This window comes from Dendrobates tinctorius, unplaced genomic scaffold, assembly GCF_039654945.1.
Source record: "Dendrobates tinctorius isolate UK_male_01 unplaced genomic scaffold, ASM3965494v1 ptg000117l, whole genome shotgun sequence".
In the NCBI taxonomy this organism is placed as follows: domain Eukaryota; kingdom Metazoa; phylum Chordata; class Amphibia; order Anura; family Dendrobatidae; genus Dendrobates; species Dendrobates tinctorius.
Genome location: NW_027361785.1, coordinates 10,704,083 through 10,722,087, shown reverse-complemented (window position 1 = coordinate 10,722,087; position 18,005 = coordinate 10,704,083). Strand labels below are relative to the sequence as shown.

Sequence of the window (18,005 nt, the reverse complement as noted above, 5' to 3'; positions counted from 1 at the left end):
TGCAATCCTTTGGGCTTCAACTCCATGGATAGGATCCTGATGATTCCTTACAGCAAAGTCCATATTGCCTGTTGGATATTTAGTGTGAGTGGCAGATAATCCCTTAATTTCCCACGATCAGTTCCCACAATGAGATTTTGACGCTGCATATTCTCACTGCACAAAAATGCAGCGTTTTACAGTTCCAGAAAAGTGGATGGGATTTACAGAAATCTCATGCCCACTGCTTGTTTGTTTTTTACTCCACGCTATCTGACCTGCAGTTCGTGTTTGAAATCCGCAATATGTCAATTTCTCTTGCAGCTATGCTGACTTTTACAGTTGTGCTCAAAAGTTTACATACCCCGGCAGAATTTTGGCTTTCTTGGCCTTTTTTTCAGAGAATGTGAATGATAACACCAAAACTTTTTCTTCACTCATGGTTAGTGGTTGGATGAAGCTATTTAATGTCAAACTACTGTGTTTTCCCTTTTAAAATCATAATGACAACCCAAAACATCCAAATGGCCCTCATCAAAAGTTTACATACCCCATTTCTTAATACCGTGTATTGCCTCCTCTAACATCTCTATCATCAATGACAGCTTGAAGTATTTTGTGGTAGTTGTGGATGGTAAAGCTGCCCACTCTTCTTGGCAAAAAGCCTCGTTCCTAAATTTCTGGGCTGTCTAGCATGAACTGAGCGCTAGCATGAATGCTTTAAATCTCCCCAGAGTGGCTCAATGATATTGAGGTCAGGAGACTGAGATGGACACTCCAAAACCTTAACTTTGTTCTGCTGTAGCCAATGACAGGTTGACTTGGCCTGTTTTGGATCATTGTCATGTTTGAACGTCCAACTACGTCCCATGCCCAGCAGTATTCACTGATAACTTGCTGCATTCATCTTTCCTTCAACTTTGACAAAGTTTCCTGTGTAGCTCACACATCTCCATTTTTGGTCTCATCACTCCAAATTACTTTGTTCCAGAAGTTTTGAGGCTTGTCTCTGTGCTGTTTTGTGTATTGTAGGTGAGATACTTTGTGGCATTTGTGCAGTAATGGCTTTCTCTTGGCGACTCGATCATGCAGCCCATTTTTCTTCAAGCGCCTCCTTATTGTGCATCTTGAAACAGCCACACTGCTAGCTGTCAAAGAGTCCCAGTATTTCAGCTGATGTTATCTGTGGGTTTTTCTTTGCATCCCGAACAATTTTCTTGGCAGTTGTAGACAAAAGTTTTGTTGGTCTACCTAGCCATGGTTTTGTTTTTACAGAGCCCCTGATTTTCCATTTGTTAATCACAGTTTGAACACTGCTGACTGGCATTATCAATTCCTTGGTAGCTTTTTGGATCCCTTTCCTGTTTTTTATACAGTTCAACTACGTTTTCCCATAGATCCGTTGACAATTCTTTTGCTTTCCCCATGACTCACAATCCAGAAACATCAGTTGCTGGATGAAAGATGCAAGAGCCTGTCTGGATCCCAGAAACTCACTCAGCTGTTAAGGTACTGTCACACTTAGCGATGTACCAGCGATCCCGACCAGCGATATGACGCGGTCAGGATCGCTGGTACATCGCTAAGTGGTTGCTAGTGAGCTGCCACACAGGCAGATCTCACCAGCAACATCGCTAGGGACTGGGGTCGCTACTTACCTGTCTGACGAGGCGATCCTGCGTCCTCCCGCCCGGCTCCACACGTCGCTCGTCGTCACAGCAGGAAGCGCTGCAGGAAGCTGACGACGAGAAACGGTCCAGGACGTTCTCGCGCGATCAGCGATAAGCAGCGGGGAGCCGGTCGTAGGTAAGTATCAGACACAGCGATATCGCTAGCAATATCGCTATAACGTCACAAGTTCTAGCGATATTGCTGGCGATATCGCTTAGTGTGACAGTACCTTTATGCACACACACTGATTGCAAGCAAAAAGGTCACAGGTGAGGATGTTACCTTTGGTAGCCAGTCAAACCCATTTGTGTCAACTTCTGTGCATGTTATCAGGCCAAAATCTGCAGGGTATGTAAACTTTTGATCAGGGTCATTTGGATGTTTTCGGTTGTCATTATGACTTAAAGAGAAAACACATTAGTTTGACAATAAATGGCTTCTCCCAACCAGTAACCATGAGTGGAGATAAAGTTTTGGTGTTATCATTCATATTCTCTGAAAAAAGGCTGAGAAAGCAAAAATTCTGCCGGGGTATATAAACTTTTGAGCACAACTTTTTGTGCAGATTTTGTCCATAGAAGTGCATTAGATGCAGAAAATCTGCTGGTAAAAAACGAACATGTGTTTTTAGTGCATTTCCACTGTGGAGACACTCTAAAAATGCATGTAATCCGCACATGACTATCAATAAAGTTTTATCAAAGCCAAATACCAGGAAGTATAAAAAACAAAGCAACCTTATTTAAAATATAACACATGTAAAAAAAACCCAATGAAAAAATGCAAGTAACTAATTTACATAATAAGTGCAGAAAATCTGCAGTATCAGAAACTCACCAATACTGATAGTGGGAACTTAACCTTAGACTCTGCCACCTTGTCTAGACCTAAACCAGACCCAAATTTAGGCTGGTGGGTCCACTCCTGAGTTACTGACAATTTTGTACCGATTTGGTTTTGCTTTGAAGTTGTTAGCACATTACAACAGAGCAAATCTGCAACATCAAAAACTCACCAAAAAGCTCATCATGGGAACATAGCTTAAGATGGTGTCAGAGAGCAGGTATGGGAAATTTTAGTTTCCGTCTCACCCAGTACCCGAATTGCCTCTGCTATTAGATAAACTTTTAAACAGTACAAGTAATAAATGTTTCATTGCATAAAGGATTGTCTGAAGTGTGATAATTTGGATGCACACTGTAACCTGTCAGAACGCTTCAATATTAAAAGCATTCTATGTATCTGTCCAATGCTGATGAGCGATTTACAGAATTCTAGTAGTGTGAGAAGTGATGGAGCTGTTCATAAACATAATACCTGGAAAAATAGCAGTTCAGTGGAAACAGATGCAGTGTCACAAATTCACTACATAACATGGCGAGAACTATGCCGTATCCAGGAAAGTCCTTGTCTGGTATATTGCACCAAGTGCTCCATTGAACTGTGCAGGGTTATCGGTCCCATTGATGAATCAAGCTCATTGAAGAACTCTGAAAACAAACAAAATTAGCTTTGGTTAGCTTTATTGTATACACCATATTTCCAAAACAATTTTTTTTTTTTTTTTTTGGGGGGGGGATTTTTTTGTTCTCTATAAGTATTTGTTTAGCCAACTTATCTGAAATATGGACTGCGTACATTTTTTTTATTTTCCAAAATGATATCATTACTTCAGAATAGAAGATTGCATATAAGACGTGGGTGGGGAGTAACATTTTAGTATTCATTAATCACTGTCCGCATCATTGATCTGCTTCAGCCAGTGACCACACGTGAGACACTGCGACCGGCTGTCCTCACAGCAATATGGAGTAGAGGCTGTTGATGATTTGGCCGGTGTGGGAGTGGCAGGGGATCGGAGAGGTGAGTGTGGCTTTTTCATTTAATTACACCAATGTCAGCATTATTTGGCTTTACATCAGTACTATATGGCCCTACTGATAACATTTAATAGCATGCACCAAAAAATGCACCAAAATGGTAGTACTATGTAAGCCTACTTATAGGTGGTGTAAACTTAGCCTAGATAGTCTAAAAATATCACAGTACATCAAACGATGAAAATATTGCTGGAAAAACAATAAGCGCAAATAGGGTTTAATCCAATGACACAAAGGAAGTAAAAAACCTCTCTGATAGTCATACAGGCATGCTGGCATTACCACAGCCACCGCTTACAGGATTGGCAGCAGCGGCTGAAAACATGCCCTGACACTTTGGCGAACAGTCAGCTCTACACAGATGCTCTGCAGAGACAGCTGTCAATCAAAATGACGGGGTGGGCATACAGCCGACACTCACACTCTATTGAACAGTGATTGTACGCATGCCTGTATGACTGAAAGCCTGCGGAACGACACGTTTCTAACACTATTAACTTGTAGGGTAAACCAATGGGAAAAAACACACATCAGTGTAACTCGGATGAGGATCGCAACGGAATGTTCAGACTGGCCGTCACTTCTCCTGACCAGAGTATGACAGTATGATTTTCATCAAATTATTTTTACTGAGTTTTTCAAGATTATACAGTCACACGTGTAAACATGGATAACAAAACAAGGGAATTAACTGGGTAAAGGGAAAAATGGGTAGTGGAAATATGAGGAGGGAAGGAGAGCGAACAAATTTTATTGTGCAGGAAAGTGGGGGGGGGATGAAAAAGGGGAGGGTAAACCTACCCTCCCCTTTTTCATTTCTTTTTTCCAGCATTACTACATTATAGAAAAACATGAGTATATGCTGTACACTAAAATTATTGTTACAAACAAATTACTAAGAAAATAAACCATCTCTAACCATCTCAAACATTTGTATTAGTAGCGGCAAATGCGGTTTATAATGAGGGCAATCTGGGCTACCACCCGGGGCCCGAGGCCCTGGGTGGCCCATGGCCAGATTGCCCTCATTATAATGTTTTGTGTGCAGCCATCTGCGGCGCACATATATCTAGCAGGGAGCTTTCCTGGCACTGCGCTGCAGATGATGCAGAATGACAGCGCAGCTCCAGGGGAGCTCCCGTGGCCTCTGTTCAGCCAGCGCGATGACATCATCAACCATAGAGGTCTGCTGGAGACCTCTGGTTGTCATGCCAACCCATCGGTGACCTGCGATCACGTGACGGGGTCAAATTTGGGTTGGATTACTGTCGCACTTCCGGTAAGTGCGAGTTAAATTCCGCTGTCAGAGATTGACAGCGGCATTTAACAGGTTAACAGCTACAGGTGGATCGCGATTCCACCCACGGCTGTTAGAGGCACATGTCAGCTGTTGAAAACATGTGCCAGGAAAGATGTGGGCTCAGTGCCAGAGCCCACATCAAAGAGAGGGATTCAGAAGTGAGCATACTATTACGCCCCCCAGCTGGATATCGCTGCTCGCGCGCGAACATCCTGGGCCATTTCTTCCTCATTGGTGTCCCACTGGCGCCGACTAGCGACGCGTGGACGCAGGCGGAAGTCGTCATCATCGCTGCCGTGTGACAGGTAAGAAAGACCACCGAGCATCGCTGGATCGCTGCTGCGTCGCTGGTGAGATCTGCCTGTTTGGCAGCTCACTAGCGACCATTTAGCGATGCACCAGCGATCCTGACCGGGTCGTATTGTTGTCGGGATCGCTTGTGCATCGCTAAATGTAAGGGGCCCTAAGTCTGGAATCTCTCCAACATTTGTTCGAACAGTCAGAGAAAGTAGATTTCAACGTTGTGGGACTGTAGTACCATTTCATTAAAAGCTTAAAGAATGACTTATGTAGAGTTGTAGCTGTGTAAGTAAGTTTAAGGACTCTTTGCCATTTCTCAACATTTAACTTGCTTACTCAACTCTTTTTCCCATTTAAGCGAGTATGAAGGCTTGGAAAAAGATGAGTTTGCGTTAAATATTGTATAGATTTCTCTGTTTTCCAGAGATTGTTATTAGACACATTTTGGATGAGAAGTAAGAGGTCTTTAGGTAGGACATTTGGAAATTTTAGATTTTTCCTAAGTAGTTTCATCATTTCTAGAAACTTGTAAAAGTCCTTATCTAAAATACTGAAATTGCATTTCAATGCTTGAAAGTTTATGAAAGAGTTAGATTTGTTCTCTTTTATTAACATAGGTAATCCTAGTCCTACTTTTTGTTTATGTTTTGTTAAAATCAGTTTTACAATTCTAGCGGTTTTGTAGTTCCAAACGTGATTCATTAATTCTTATTGCAAACGGTTGAGCCAAGTATCCAGAAAGTATATTGGAATGGTTCTAAAAATGTATTGTATCTTTGGAAGGACAAACATTTTAAAAATTATTATTCTAATTAGTCATGAGGGCTCATTTTTGCTATGTTTGCAATACTGTCTTGGATATTTGTATGAACATCCTTTAAATTGATATCTATTATGTTTGAACTTGGGTTTGTTACTTTTATGCCGAGAATAGGGGAATTCTTTTTTAATATATTGCATTAAGTCTATGTCTAGTTTAAAAGTCAGATTTTTTTATCTTTTGGGGTTGGTTTGGTAGTGAGATATTTCGGTGAATGTATTATTAATCTTGGTCAGTTCTCTGAGAGAATTCATCAGGTCAGAAAAAGCAAAAATGGTATCGCTTGCGACTAGGTTTAGTTTAAATTGTCTATTGTTAGTATGAATTCCCTTGATTAGGGGGTTAATTCTCACTGGTTCTGCTAATGGTTCCCTTGTTAAGGTAAACAGAAGTAGTGACAAAGGACAACCTTGCCTACTTCCATTGGAAATTTGAAAATTTTTTAGATAGGCAATTATTGATTAGAATGTTGGCAGAGTGACAAGTATATAATGCTAGGATGGCATTTAGTATGTGACTTTGAAACCTAAATTTTTACAAAGACGCAAAGGCAAATCCCCACTGTATGCGATCGAACGCCTTTTCGGCGTCTATTGAGATAATTAAGTCTAAAATCTTTCTAGTGCCGTCAGGCGCTTGCCTCCCATGTACGAATCCAACTTGATTAGTGTGGACTAATCAGGAATAATCTTAGTTAATCTTTGTTCTATAATTTTTGATGTGTTCAACAAGGATATTGGTCTGTAGTTGGACATATTGGATAGGTCGCTGTTTTGATTTGAAATTACTGTTGTTGTGACTTGTATTAATTCTCTGATAGTGATTACCAGTGCAATGGACTGCTTCGGTACTTGTATCCTTAGTGAAATGACATACTGCAGAGCATAATGCAAGCACATGTACAGCACCCGGCTATGAGGAATAATAACAATAAATGTATAAAGTGACAAGTGCTTAAAGATAGCAATGTAAAGGTGCCAGACAGTGCAATGGACTACTTACCCGCTCTCACAGACGTGAACAATGTGCGTTTTGCCGCAGCTTTAACTAGGGTCCCTGGTTATTGTTATTATTCCTCCTCATATCCGGGTGCTGTACATGTGTTTGCATTATGCTTTGCAGTATGTCATTTCACTGAGGATACAAGTACTGAATGTTCTTAGAACCCCAGCACTTTAGGCGTATTAGATCCCCTGTACCATAAATTTTTATTAACACTGTTATATCCTCTAGTCATTATTATTATTATTTATTTATATATATAGTGCCATTGATTCCATGGTGCTGTACATGAAAAGAGGTTACATGCAAAGTTATAGATATCGTTTACAGCAAACAAATTTACAATGACAGACTGGTACAGAGGGGAGAGGTCCCTGTCCTTGAGGACATACATTCTACGGGATAATGGGGAAGAGACAGAAGGTCGGGGTGCAGCAGCTCTGGTGGTGATGATGCGGCAGCTCGGGTGGTGGTGAGGCGGCAGAATGGTTATTGCAGGCTTTAAGCTTTCCTGAAGAGATGATGGGTTTTCAGGTTCCGTCTGAAGGATCCGAGGGTGGTGGATAATCGGACGTGTTGCGGCGTGGCATTTCAGAGGATGGGGGATATTCGAGAGAAATCTTGGAGGCAGTTGTGTGAGGAACGAATAAGTGTGGAGGAGAGTAGGAGGTTTTGGGAGGATCGAAGATTATGTGAGGGAAGATATTGGGAGATTAGTTCAGAGATATATGGAGGGGACAGGTTGTGGATGGCTTTGTAGGTCAGTGTTAGTAGTTTGAACTGGATTCGTTGGGGAATTGGGAGCCAATGGAGGGATTTGCAGAGGGGAGAAACAGGAGAGTAGTGAGAAGAGAGGTGGATTAGTCGGGCAGCAGAGTTGAGGACAGACTAGAGTGGTGCAAAAGAGTAGGCGGGGAGGCCACAGAGGAGTGTGTTGCAGTAATCAAGGCAGGAGATGATGAGGGCATGCACAAGAGTTTTAGTAGATTAAGGACTGAGAAAGGGATGGATTCTGGAAATATTTTTTAGTTGAAAGCGACAGGAGGTGGCAAGAGTTTGAACGTGTGGTTTGAAGGACAGGGCAGAGTCGAGAGTTACTCCGAGGCAGCGGATTTCAGGTGCGGGAGAGAGCGTGATGCCGTTTACCATAATAGATAGATCGGGTAGGGAAGATCCGTGAGATGATGAGTTTGGTTTTGTCTACATTGAGTTTTAGGAAGCGAGAGGTGAACAAGGAGAATATGGCTGATAGACACTCTGGGATTCTGGACAGTAGAGAGGTGACATCTGGGCCAGAGAGGTAGATCTGAGTGTCCTCCGCATACAGGTGCTACTGGAAGCCATGGGTCTTTATGAGTTGTATAGATGGAAAAATGTAGGGGCCCCAGGACAGTGCCTTGAGAGACTCCAACAGAAAGAGGACGGGATGAGGAGGTAGTGTGGGAGTGGCAAACGCTAAATGTGCGGTCAGAAAGGTAAGAGGCGATCCAGGATGGAGCAAGGTCTTTGATGCCAAGTGAATCTCTGCTTTATTTTCTATCTTATTGGGCATTGCTCCCTAATTATACCTCATGCTGCTTCAATATCCTTTTTACCTTGATTGATAATATATTCTTATCTCCCGTCTCCCGCATCATGTTCTGTAGAGAGATTTTAATTGTCACTGTCCTTATATATGCCATTATGCCAATAAATATTTATTCTAAATTGTATAGTGCAGAATAGTATGAGAACTCGTTTGAAACATCGAGTGGATGATAGATATCTTCAAATTTAATTGTGGGGATTCTAGTTTTGTTCCTCTGAGTTTTTACTTTATTTGCCATAAGTTTGTCACTTTTTATGAAAAATAAAAATAATGGTTAGCTTTGAGAGATTGGAGAAATTTGTCATGTTCACCTAATAAAAGTGCTTTAAGTTCTGTTCTTAATTTTAAGATATTTTATATGAATTATATCCGTGGGTTGATTTTGCTGTTTCAGTTCTCCAATATTAATTTGTTGTATAACCATTTGAATATCATAATTAGTACTTTTCTTGTGCTGGGAGTTTAACTGTAATAATATACCTCTGATAACCGCTTTGTGTGCCCATCAAATGGTAGATGGAGTTAGTTCTTGTGATGAATTTTCTTTCAAATGAAGTGTAATTGCTTCCTACATTTTTGGCTTCTAAATGTGGAATTTTGAAAAGGAAAGCGTTGAAACTCCATAATGCTGAGTTATTTATGTTATGCGATCAAAAGATTTTATCGAAAAGTGAATGCGTGCATGGTCAGACCACGATTCGTTGCCTATTGTAACGCTGCTTAATTTTTGTAGAGAATGTATGGTTGTTAATATCAGATCAATTCTGGAGGAAGTTTGATGCATATTAAAATAAAATGTATACTCCCTAGAGAAAGAGTTGATGCACCTAATGAAGTCATTTAGGTAATTCCTTATGAGCCAGTTCTTCAAGGAAAAGATTTCCTGTCTGGATGTTAATGTTGTGTCAATATTCTGGTCTGGAATTATGGTAAACTCACCAAACATAATCAGATCTCGCCTTTGCACTTTTTTTAAAATTCTTTTTAATAGCTTATTTAAAAAATATATATGTCCTCTGGTGTGTGTGAATGATAACAAGAGTACATTCCCTGTTATTAATTATGCAGAACAGAATGTGTTATCTGCCTTTTAGATTTTTTATTTCTGAAATTAAATGAAATATTACAGAATCTTTAAATATTGTTATAACCCCTCTTTCCTTTTTTCGGTTGAGGCATATAAGATGTATGGGAAATTTTTGTGTTGGAATTTGAGTGGATTATCTATTCAAAATTCCTGGAGCCCTATAATATCTGCCTTTGAATGTTTAGCTTCTTTCCAGGCCAAGTACATTTTTGAGGGCTATTAAGCCTCTTGACATTGAATGAAAAACAACTGACAGACATTTATAAACTGTAGTGTAAGTATACTGTCAGTCCAGAATATGGACTTTTTATGTGTCTTAGTTATATGCAAACTTTGAATGTGAAAATAACAGTAACAATTTTTCAAGACATGATACAATAAGAGAAACCTGTAACAATTCAATGATACTAGAATAAAGAAGATTGATCATGTGATACTTCTCAAAGACTGGCAACAAGTTCTGGAACATTCTAAGAAAAAACAAAATCAAAACAGAAGTCGTCCTAATAAAAGGGGAAAAAGTTTGGCTGAGGTTCTGCACGGATGTCCTGAAAATAAAAATTAGACAATGTAATACCAGAAGGATTCGTATAAAGAAGATTCATAACCTGCTAGAGTTCTTGTGTTCAAGGGTTATCTCGTTTCGCAGAGGAAAGTCTCACTACAAAACCTTACCCCTTCAGAAAGATTCCTCTGTAGCTTAATTACGTCCTCCAAAAATTATCTGGAAAACAATATTAATGAATGAAAGGTTTGATTCTTTCTCTACAGCTTTTGCACCAGGAAGTGAAAGCGAAAACGAATCACAGATTGAAAGCGTCACAATTAGAAAAGATGTCATGGAGGACAACCAAAATATGCTTAAAGAGGAAATTAAAATTCTCAAAGCCACATTAGTAGACTAGGAGGATAGTAACAGGTGAAATATTTAAAAAATATGAGCGATCCCTGAAAATATCCAACAACATAACCTAACCCAATATTCAAAGCAAATTCTCAAAGCAACCCTTCCATCAGCAAAGGACATCAACACAAGCATACAGACACCAAAAGTTAAGCTTCAATGCCAAAGAACTATCCAGGGACATAATTTTAAGGCTCCACTTCTTTCATGTTAAAGATAAAGAACAATGGAGTTATGGAGTACCTTAGAAGAAACAGGAACCTTCCATCACCTTTTGAAAACCTCAAAGTCTTTGTTGACTTTTCGAAAGAAATTCTTTCAGCAAGGAAAAGCTTCTCCTCCATTATATTAGCGCTTCGCTCAAACAATATGTCCTACAAATGGGTATTTCCAACAAAACTGATAATATTAAACAATGGGAAAACGATAGTAAACAAAAATCCCAAAGATGACCAGATTTTCCTATCAACACTGAAACCTCGTGCCCCTAGGAAAAGACTTTCCTCTGCGAAACGAGATAACCCTTGAACACAAGAACTAAATTAATGTGGGAAGTTGTTTTCTTGACTTGTGGAATGTCCTGGAATAAATAGCATTGTGGATCTATGACTAAACCTAGGCTCCTTGATAAACTTGGCCCCTTCAATTGAGACTACATCAAGGGCTCAAGGGCTCATTCAGTCTTATGCAGCTTGGCATCTGAGCCTGAGGCACTGTCTCTGCTGGAGAGCAGCTGGGATAAGGGAATTGCATGGGACTCTCCTGCACTGATAGTGCTGGGGTCTTCAATATGCAGAGGTTCCTTTTGTGAATGGATATCCTCTAGTGATGAGCGAGTATACGTTTTACTCGAGTTTTCCGAGCATGCTCGGGTGTTCTCCAAGTATTTTGGGCGTGCTCGGAGACTTAGTTTGTGTCACCGCAGCTGCATGAGTTGCGGTTGCTAGACAGCCTGAATACATGTGGGGATTTCCTAACAAACAGGCAATCCCCACATATATTCAGGCTGTCTAGAAGCCACAACTCATGCAGCTGGGGTGACACAAACTAAATCTCTGAGCACGCCCAAAATACTCAGAGAACACCCGAGCATGCTCTGAAAACTTGAGTAATGATCATACTCGTTCATCACTAGTATCCTCCTTAATTCTGTCACTTCTGAAGAGGTCCAGGTCCCTGCGGTCTTCTGGCTCTCTGTACGTGATAGCAGCCATTGTCTTTCTCTGAGGCAGGGGAAACTTGCTGGGATTCATAGGGTCTTCAGCATCTCTTCTGATGCCCTCTTCTTTTTTCTTAGCTGTATGGTCTTTTCTTCGGACTTCAGCTCTGGAGAACGTGCTGTCATCTGGTCCTGGGTCTGTAGAAAGTAGCTTGGATGAGTTAGCTTGAGCTTTTATCAGAGCTTTGGGAGAGACAGCAGTCTTGGTATGAGCCATAAATTTTGAAGGAGGCTGTTGTTTGCATGTGGATGTAGATTCTTTTTTTCCATTTTAGAGTCATTTTTATAATCATTAAGGGTCCAAGAAAGTTTCCAGGAGGTCCAGTACAGATTTCCATGGAAGTTGTACACACGTGGTCAAAATTGTTGGTACCCCTCGTTTAATGACAGAAAAACCCACAATTGTCACAGAAATAACTTGAATCTGACAAAAGTAATAATAAATAAAAAATCTATGAAAATGAGCAAATGAAAGTCAGACACTGCTTTTCAACCATGCTTCCACAGAATTAAAAAAATAAATAAAACTCATGAAATAGGCCTGGGCAGAAATGATGGTACCCCTGAAAATAATGTGACAAAAGGAACATGTTACATCAAGGTGTGTCCAATACTTAGCATCACAGGTGTCTACAGTCTTGAAATCATTGAGTGGGCCTGTATAGAGGGCTACAGATACTCATTGTGCTGTTTGGTGACATGGTGTGTATCACACTCAATATGGACAAGAGGAAGCGAAGGTAAGAGTTGTCTCAGAAGATTAGAAAGAAAATTATAGACAAACATGTTAAAGGTAAAAAGTATAAGACCATCTGCAAGCAGCTTAATGTTCCTGTGACTACAGTCTCACATATTATTCAGAAATATAAGCTCCATGGGACTGTAGCCAACCTCCCTGGATGTGGTCGCAGGAGGAAAATTGATGACAAATCAAAGAGACAGATAATACAAACGGTAACAAAAGAGCCCAGAAAAACTTCTAAACAGATTAAAGGTGAACTTCAAGCTCAAGGAACATCAGTGTCAGATCGCACTATTCGTCGTTGCATGAGCCAAAGTGGACTCCTTGGGAGATGACCAAGGAGGACACCACTGTTGAAAAAAAAATCATAAAAAAGGCAGACTGGAATTTGCCAAACTACATGTTGACAAGCCACAAAGCTTCTGGGAGAATGACCTATGGACAGATGAGACAAAAATTGAACTTTTTGGCAGGAACATCAGCTGTATGTTCACAAACGGAAAAATGAAGCATATCAAGAAAAGAACACTGTCCCTACTGTGAAGCATGGAGGAGGCTCTGTTATGTTCTGGGGCTGCTTTGCTGCATTTGGCACAGTGTGTCTAGAATCTGTGCAGGGTACAATGAAATCTCAGGACTATCAAGGGATTCTAGAGAGAAATGTGCTGCCCAGTGTCAGAAAGCTTGGTCTCGGTCACAGGTCATGGGTCTTGCAACAGGATAATGACCCAAAACCCACAGCTAAAAACACCAAAGAATGGCTAAGAGGAAAACATTGGACTATTCTCAAGTGGCCTTTTATGAGCCCTGACTTAAATCCTATTGACCATCTTTGGAAAGAGCTGAAACATGCCGTCTGGAAAGACAACCTTCAAACTTGAGACAACTGGAGCAGTTTGCTCTTGAGGAGTGGGCCAAAATACCTGTTGAGAGGTGTAGAAATCTCATTGACAGTTACAGGAATCATTTGATTGCCTCAAGAAGCTGTGCAACAAAATATTAAGTTAAGGGTACCATCATTTCTGTCCAGGCCTATTTCATGAGTTAAGTCTGTGGAAGCATAGTTGAAAAGCAATGTCTGACTTTCATTTTTTCATTTTCATAGATTATTGAGTTATGATTACTTTTGTCAGATTCAAGTTATTTCTGTCACCATTGTGGGTTTTTCTGTCATTAAACGAGGGGTACCAACAATTTTGACCACGTGTGTATATCCTTCTGGAGTTGCTTGAAGTAGCTTTCTCAGGACATTAGGAGTAGGAGCTCAGAATTGCACCTCCATGCAGTAGCAGCTTCAGGCCAAAACCTCCGACAGCATGAATTTCTATGCAGCGGTCACGCTCGAGACAGGAGAGCTATACGGCTGTCTGGCTCTTCCCTATATCTGCAGATAAATAGCATTATCTTATGTTACAGGTTCCCTTTTAGACTGCCTAGTTTAAGTTTGCAGTGTCTAAGATTTAGACAGTATTGATAAAACTGCCCAGAGTCTTTTATTTCCTCAGTCAATTTAAAGGGAATCTGTCACCCCTTTTTTAGATATCATATAATGATTTCATTCAATTGTGTGTCACATAAGGATTCTCTTAGTACTTTTTCTTCCCCCTGACCCCGCACCTTTCATGCATAAATACCTTGTTTATATTAGTTCAGATGTATGTAAACTGTCGCTGTCCGGTCCGCTGGGCGGGGCTTATTCACCTGCTCCCCCCCTCCCTGTCTTGCTCTACGCATTTCTTCTAGTGTAGAGCAAGACAGGGAGGGGGGAGCAGTTTAATAAGCCCCGCCCATCGGACCGGACCGTGGCAGTTTACATACATCTGAACCAATATGAAAAAGGTATTTATTCATGAACGGTGCGGGGTCAGGGGGAAGCAAAAGTACTAAGAGAATCCTTATGTGACACACAATTGAATGATATCATTATATGATATCTCAAAAAGGAGGTGACAGATTCCCTTTAATTTAGATTTAGGTTCTATAGATTCTTACTACAGACCTAATACTCCTAACAGCTGAAGGGCTGCCACATTTATAGCCCATCTGATCCATTGTAAGCTAAATTTGCTTGACTGCGGAATAAAGCAATTTACCAAGAGAGATTTGTACTGCATAAACTAGACAAAATTGTTTCCACTGCAAATCACCGTATTTAACTTAACGTTCACCAACATAAGACAAAGATGTAGAATAGGAGGAGTAATTAAAGGGAGGTATTACAATAGAAATTGACATAACAATTTGTTGCACAGTGATTACGTTCATGTCAAATAACACCATAAAATACCTTTATTATCTCTTTGTTTCCTCCGTGTTACTTGAAGGGTTGAAATGGTTTATAAATATTTAAGATGGGAAAGGCATTAGCTGAGCATAATTAGCACATAGAGTGATTATTTTATTGGAACACAAGTAGGACTTTTGCATTACACCAATATACCTGTGTTTTCTTTGGAAAGATTATCAGCAATTTCCCAGTAGTCATAGCTGTGCAGGATACTGTTAGTAATACTGACGTGGTTGGCTGCCATCTGGTGAATGCGCTGGGGAATGCTTATACTAGAGCTAGAACTAGAGCTGGTGGCACCAGAGCTGGGGATACTTCCTTGAGAGCTCACTGGAGATGGTGTCGGGGACAATGGTGACGAAGTTCCTGTGGTTCTAGATTATACATAAAATAAGCATGTTGTTCAATACATAAAGATATTTACAATTATTATGTTATTCTAGCCAAAAAGCAACACTTTGCCCAGAATATGCACATTCTTCCCAATTCTCCTAAACTTACAGCCCTACCTTTCTCAGTATCAAATAGGGATAGAAATAGGAATAGTTAAAGAGAGAAGCCATGACAGAATTTATGCACATGGAACCAGAGGGTGTAAATTAGGGTTCACCCACATCAGCGTTTAAAGCAAACTTGTCACCAGGATTGATTGATATTAGATAAGAACACCACCTTCACCTTTCAGGCCTGATATACATAATTATATAATTCTGTATATCTGCCCCCTACCTGACCTGCAAGACAAGAAAAAGAGCTTTTATTATACTCACCTGTGGGATGGTCTCTATGTCATCCACACAGTCTCTCCGGCATTGCGCTCCAGCAATGCGCAAGCCCTGGCATATGTGAAAGAGCCCAGGCACATGCGCACCGCAGTACTTTAGTCTGCACTAGTCAGGGCAGAGAAGTATGCCTGCACAGGAGCGTGATGCCAGGGACCCTGTGTGGATGACATGGGGACGAAGCAAGAAGGAGGACGGCATTGCAAGAAGAGAAGCGCCGGACCAAGACCAGCGACAACTCTCGGACCGGACCACCCCACAGGTGAGTATAATAAAAGCTCTTTTTCTTGTCCTGTAGGTCGGGTTGGGGGCAGATATATAGCATTATAAAATTTTATGTGACCGCTCAGCAAAGCATCCAGATGTAGCTTATTGGGCTTGTCGTGGGACATATGGATTATCGGCTGACAAGTGAGAATTTCTTTGCTTTTTTATTTGGATATTAATACATGTGTAAAAGATATTCATGGCCCATTCATACTCTATTAATCTCAGCCTGCAGCTGTCTGCCTAGCCTTTGCTGGTTATTAAAAATTGGAGGCAAATTATGTCATTTTTTTTGGGGGGGGGGGTCACCCTTTCTAAATAATGAGTAAAGGTTAAGTAGACATCTGTGAGCTGATATTAATAGCATGGGAAGCTCCATGTTTATTACCACCTTCCCAGACAATAAACATCAGCCCCCAGCTGTCAGCTTTCCCTCAGCTGGTTAAGAAAATTATTGGGGACTCCACGTCATTTTTTAAATTTATTTATTAGCTAACTATATGTACAGTAAGCTACACATGCATTGCAGAGATTATATATCTCAATGACCTCTATCTATATCTGTATATAAGATTGTTTGATTAGTTAGAAAACTAGCTTAAAATGACAGAGAATTGCTGTATGTAAAAGCTGATGTTAAAAAGACATTACACACTTGTATAGCACTCACATAACATATGGATGCTAGGTGAGAAGAAAAACATGACACTCAGTGGACATTCTCCAACTTTTCTTCCTGAGATTCTCAGCTACTTTATATACACGGATGTGAGCATAGCGTACCAATGTGAGCGCAGTGAGCCAATGTCGGGGTCAGGAAGTGTTGGGTACAGTGATAGTCATAGGGATAGTTGGGTATGGAACCAGTGAAAGGAATAGTTGAATAGAGTATGTACCTAACTAAGGTGAAAAATAAGTGAAGAATAACACTTTACTATGATTTATAGCTAAAGAACCTGATACACCTGTATTGCATGGCATCGTGAGACAAATGTCTACTATTACCAGATCAACATTTATTTGGTGCGTTTATGGTAACTATTGAATTATCATGAGTTTTTGTGGTAAACTTCCTGAAAAGAGTTTCTAGCTACAAATATGTATTTTACAGTATATAGCCTATAAAAAGAAGGCTTGAATGCCACACTATACAAGACAATAAAACCAGATCATAGATGACATTGGTTATAATTATAAAGCATAATGACCATAAAATCCATAAACTTTGTATTAATAGTATAAATACCAATCTGACATGTGTAAACCATGAAACGTCTTACCCACTATAGGGTGCAACATGCAGAGTCCTAAAGACCATGGACTCCCGTCCTGTGTACCCTATTGTACCCTATTAAGACTAAGACTGGGTAAGACTATTCATATTATACACATTAAATGGTATTTATACTACTAAGGCTAGTTTCACACTAGCGCTTTTGAGCGCAGTGACGGCCTGCGCACGGCCGCCGCTAAGCCCCGCCCCCTGCCGCGCCTCCGCCGGTAGCTCCGCCTACCGGCGCATGACGCTGCATGCGTCCTGCGTCCCCTATCTTTATCACTGGGGGCGCAGGCCGTGCGCAGTATGCGTTTGGCGGCGCATGCGTCCTTTTGACGGTGCGCCGAGCGCAACCAAAATGCAGCAGGTTGCGTTTGGCGCAGGTCGGCGCACCGTCAAAAGGACGCATGCGCCGCCAAACGCATACTGCGCACGGCCTGCACCCCCCAATGATAAAGATAGGGGACGCAGGACGCATGCAGCGTCATGCGCCGGTAGGCGGAGCTACCGGCGGAGGCGTGGCAGGGGCGGGGCTTAGCGGCGGCCGTGCGCAGGCCGTCGCTGCGCTCAAAAGCGCTAGTGTGAAACTAGCCTAATACATAGTTTTTGCATTTTATGGTTATTATGCTTTACAATTATGCCCATGTTACAATGTGATATGCACCTTCATTGTCATTTATGATCCGATTTTGTCGTCTTGTATTTTGTGGCATTAAAGTCGTATTGTTATATAATTTGTGCTATAAAATACATATTTTAGCTAACAACTCCCTTTGCTTTTTGTTCAGTTTAGAGCTTGGAGTTGCTAACTGTTACTACTAAAAATGCTTGGGAGACTGCTTCCATATTGGATTGGCATAGCTCTTAATTTGACTATGTAACCATTGGATTTGACTTTTCT

At 40.9% G+C, this 18,005-nt stretch overlaps 1 protein-coding gene across 2 annotated transcripts in view; it reads right to left on the bottom strand.

Annotated features, from left to right (window-relative positions):
* Positions 1–470: 470 nt before the first annotated feature.
* Positions 471–18,005, bottom strand: part of AFF3 (ALF transcription elongation factor 3) — a 418,376-nt gene continuing 400,841 nt past the window's right edge. For both annotated transcript variants that reach the window (XM_073590524.1, XM_073590525.1), the window contains 2 exons: positions 14,933–15,153; positions 471–3,140 (listed from right to left, as the gene is read on the bottom strand). In XM_073590524.1, coding sequence (XP_073446625.1) covers positions 3,016–3,140; positions 14,933–15,153 — 346 coding nt within the window. In that variant the 3' untranslated portion in view covers positions 471–3,015. The remainder of the gene's footprint in view (positions 3,141–14,932; positions 15,154–18,005) is intronic.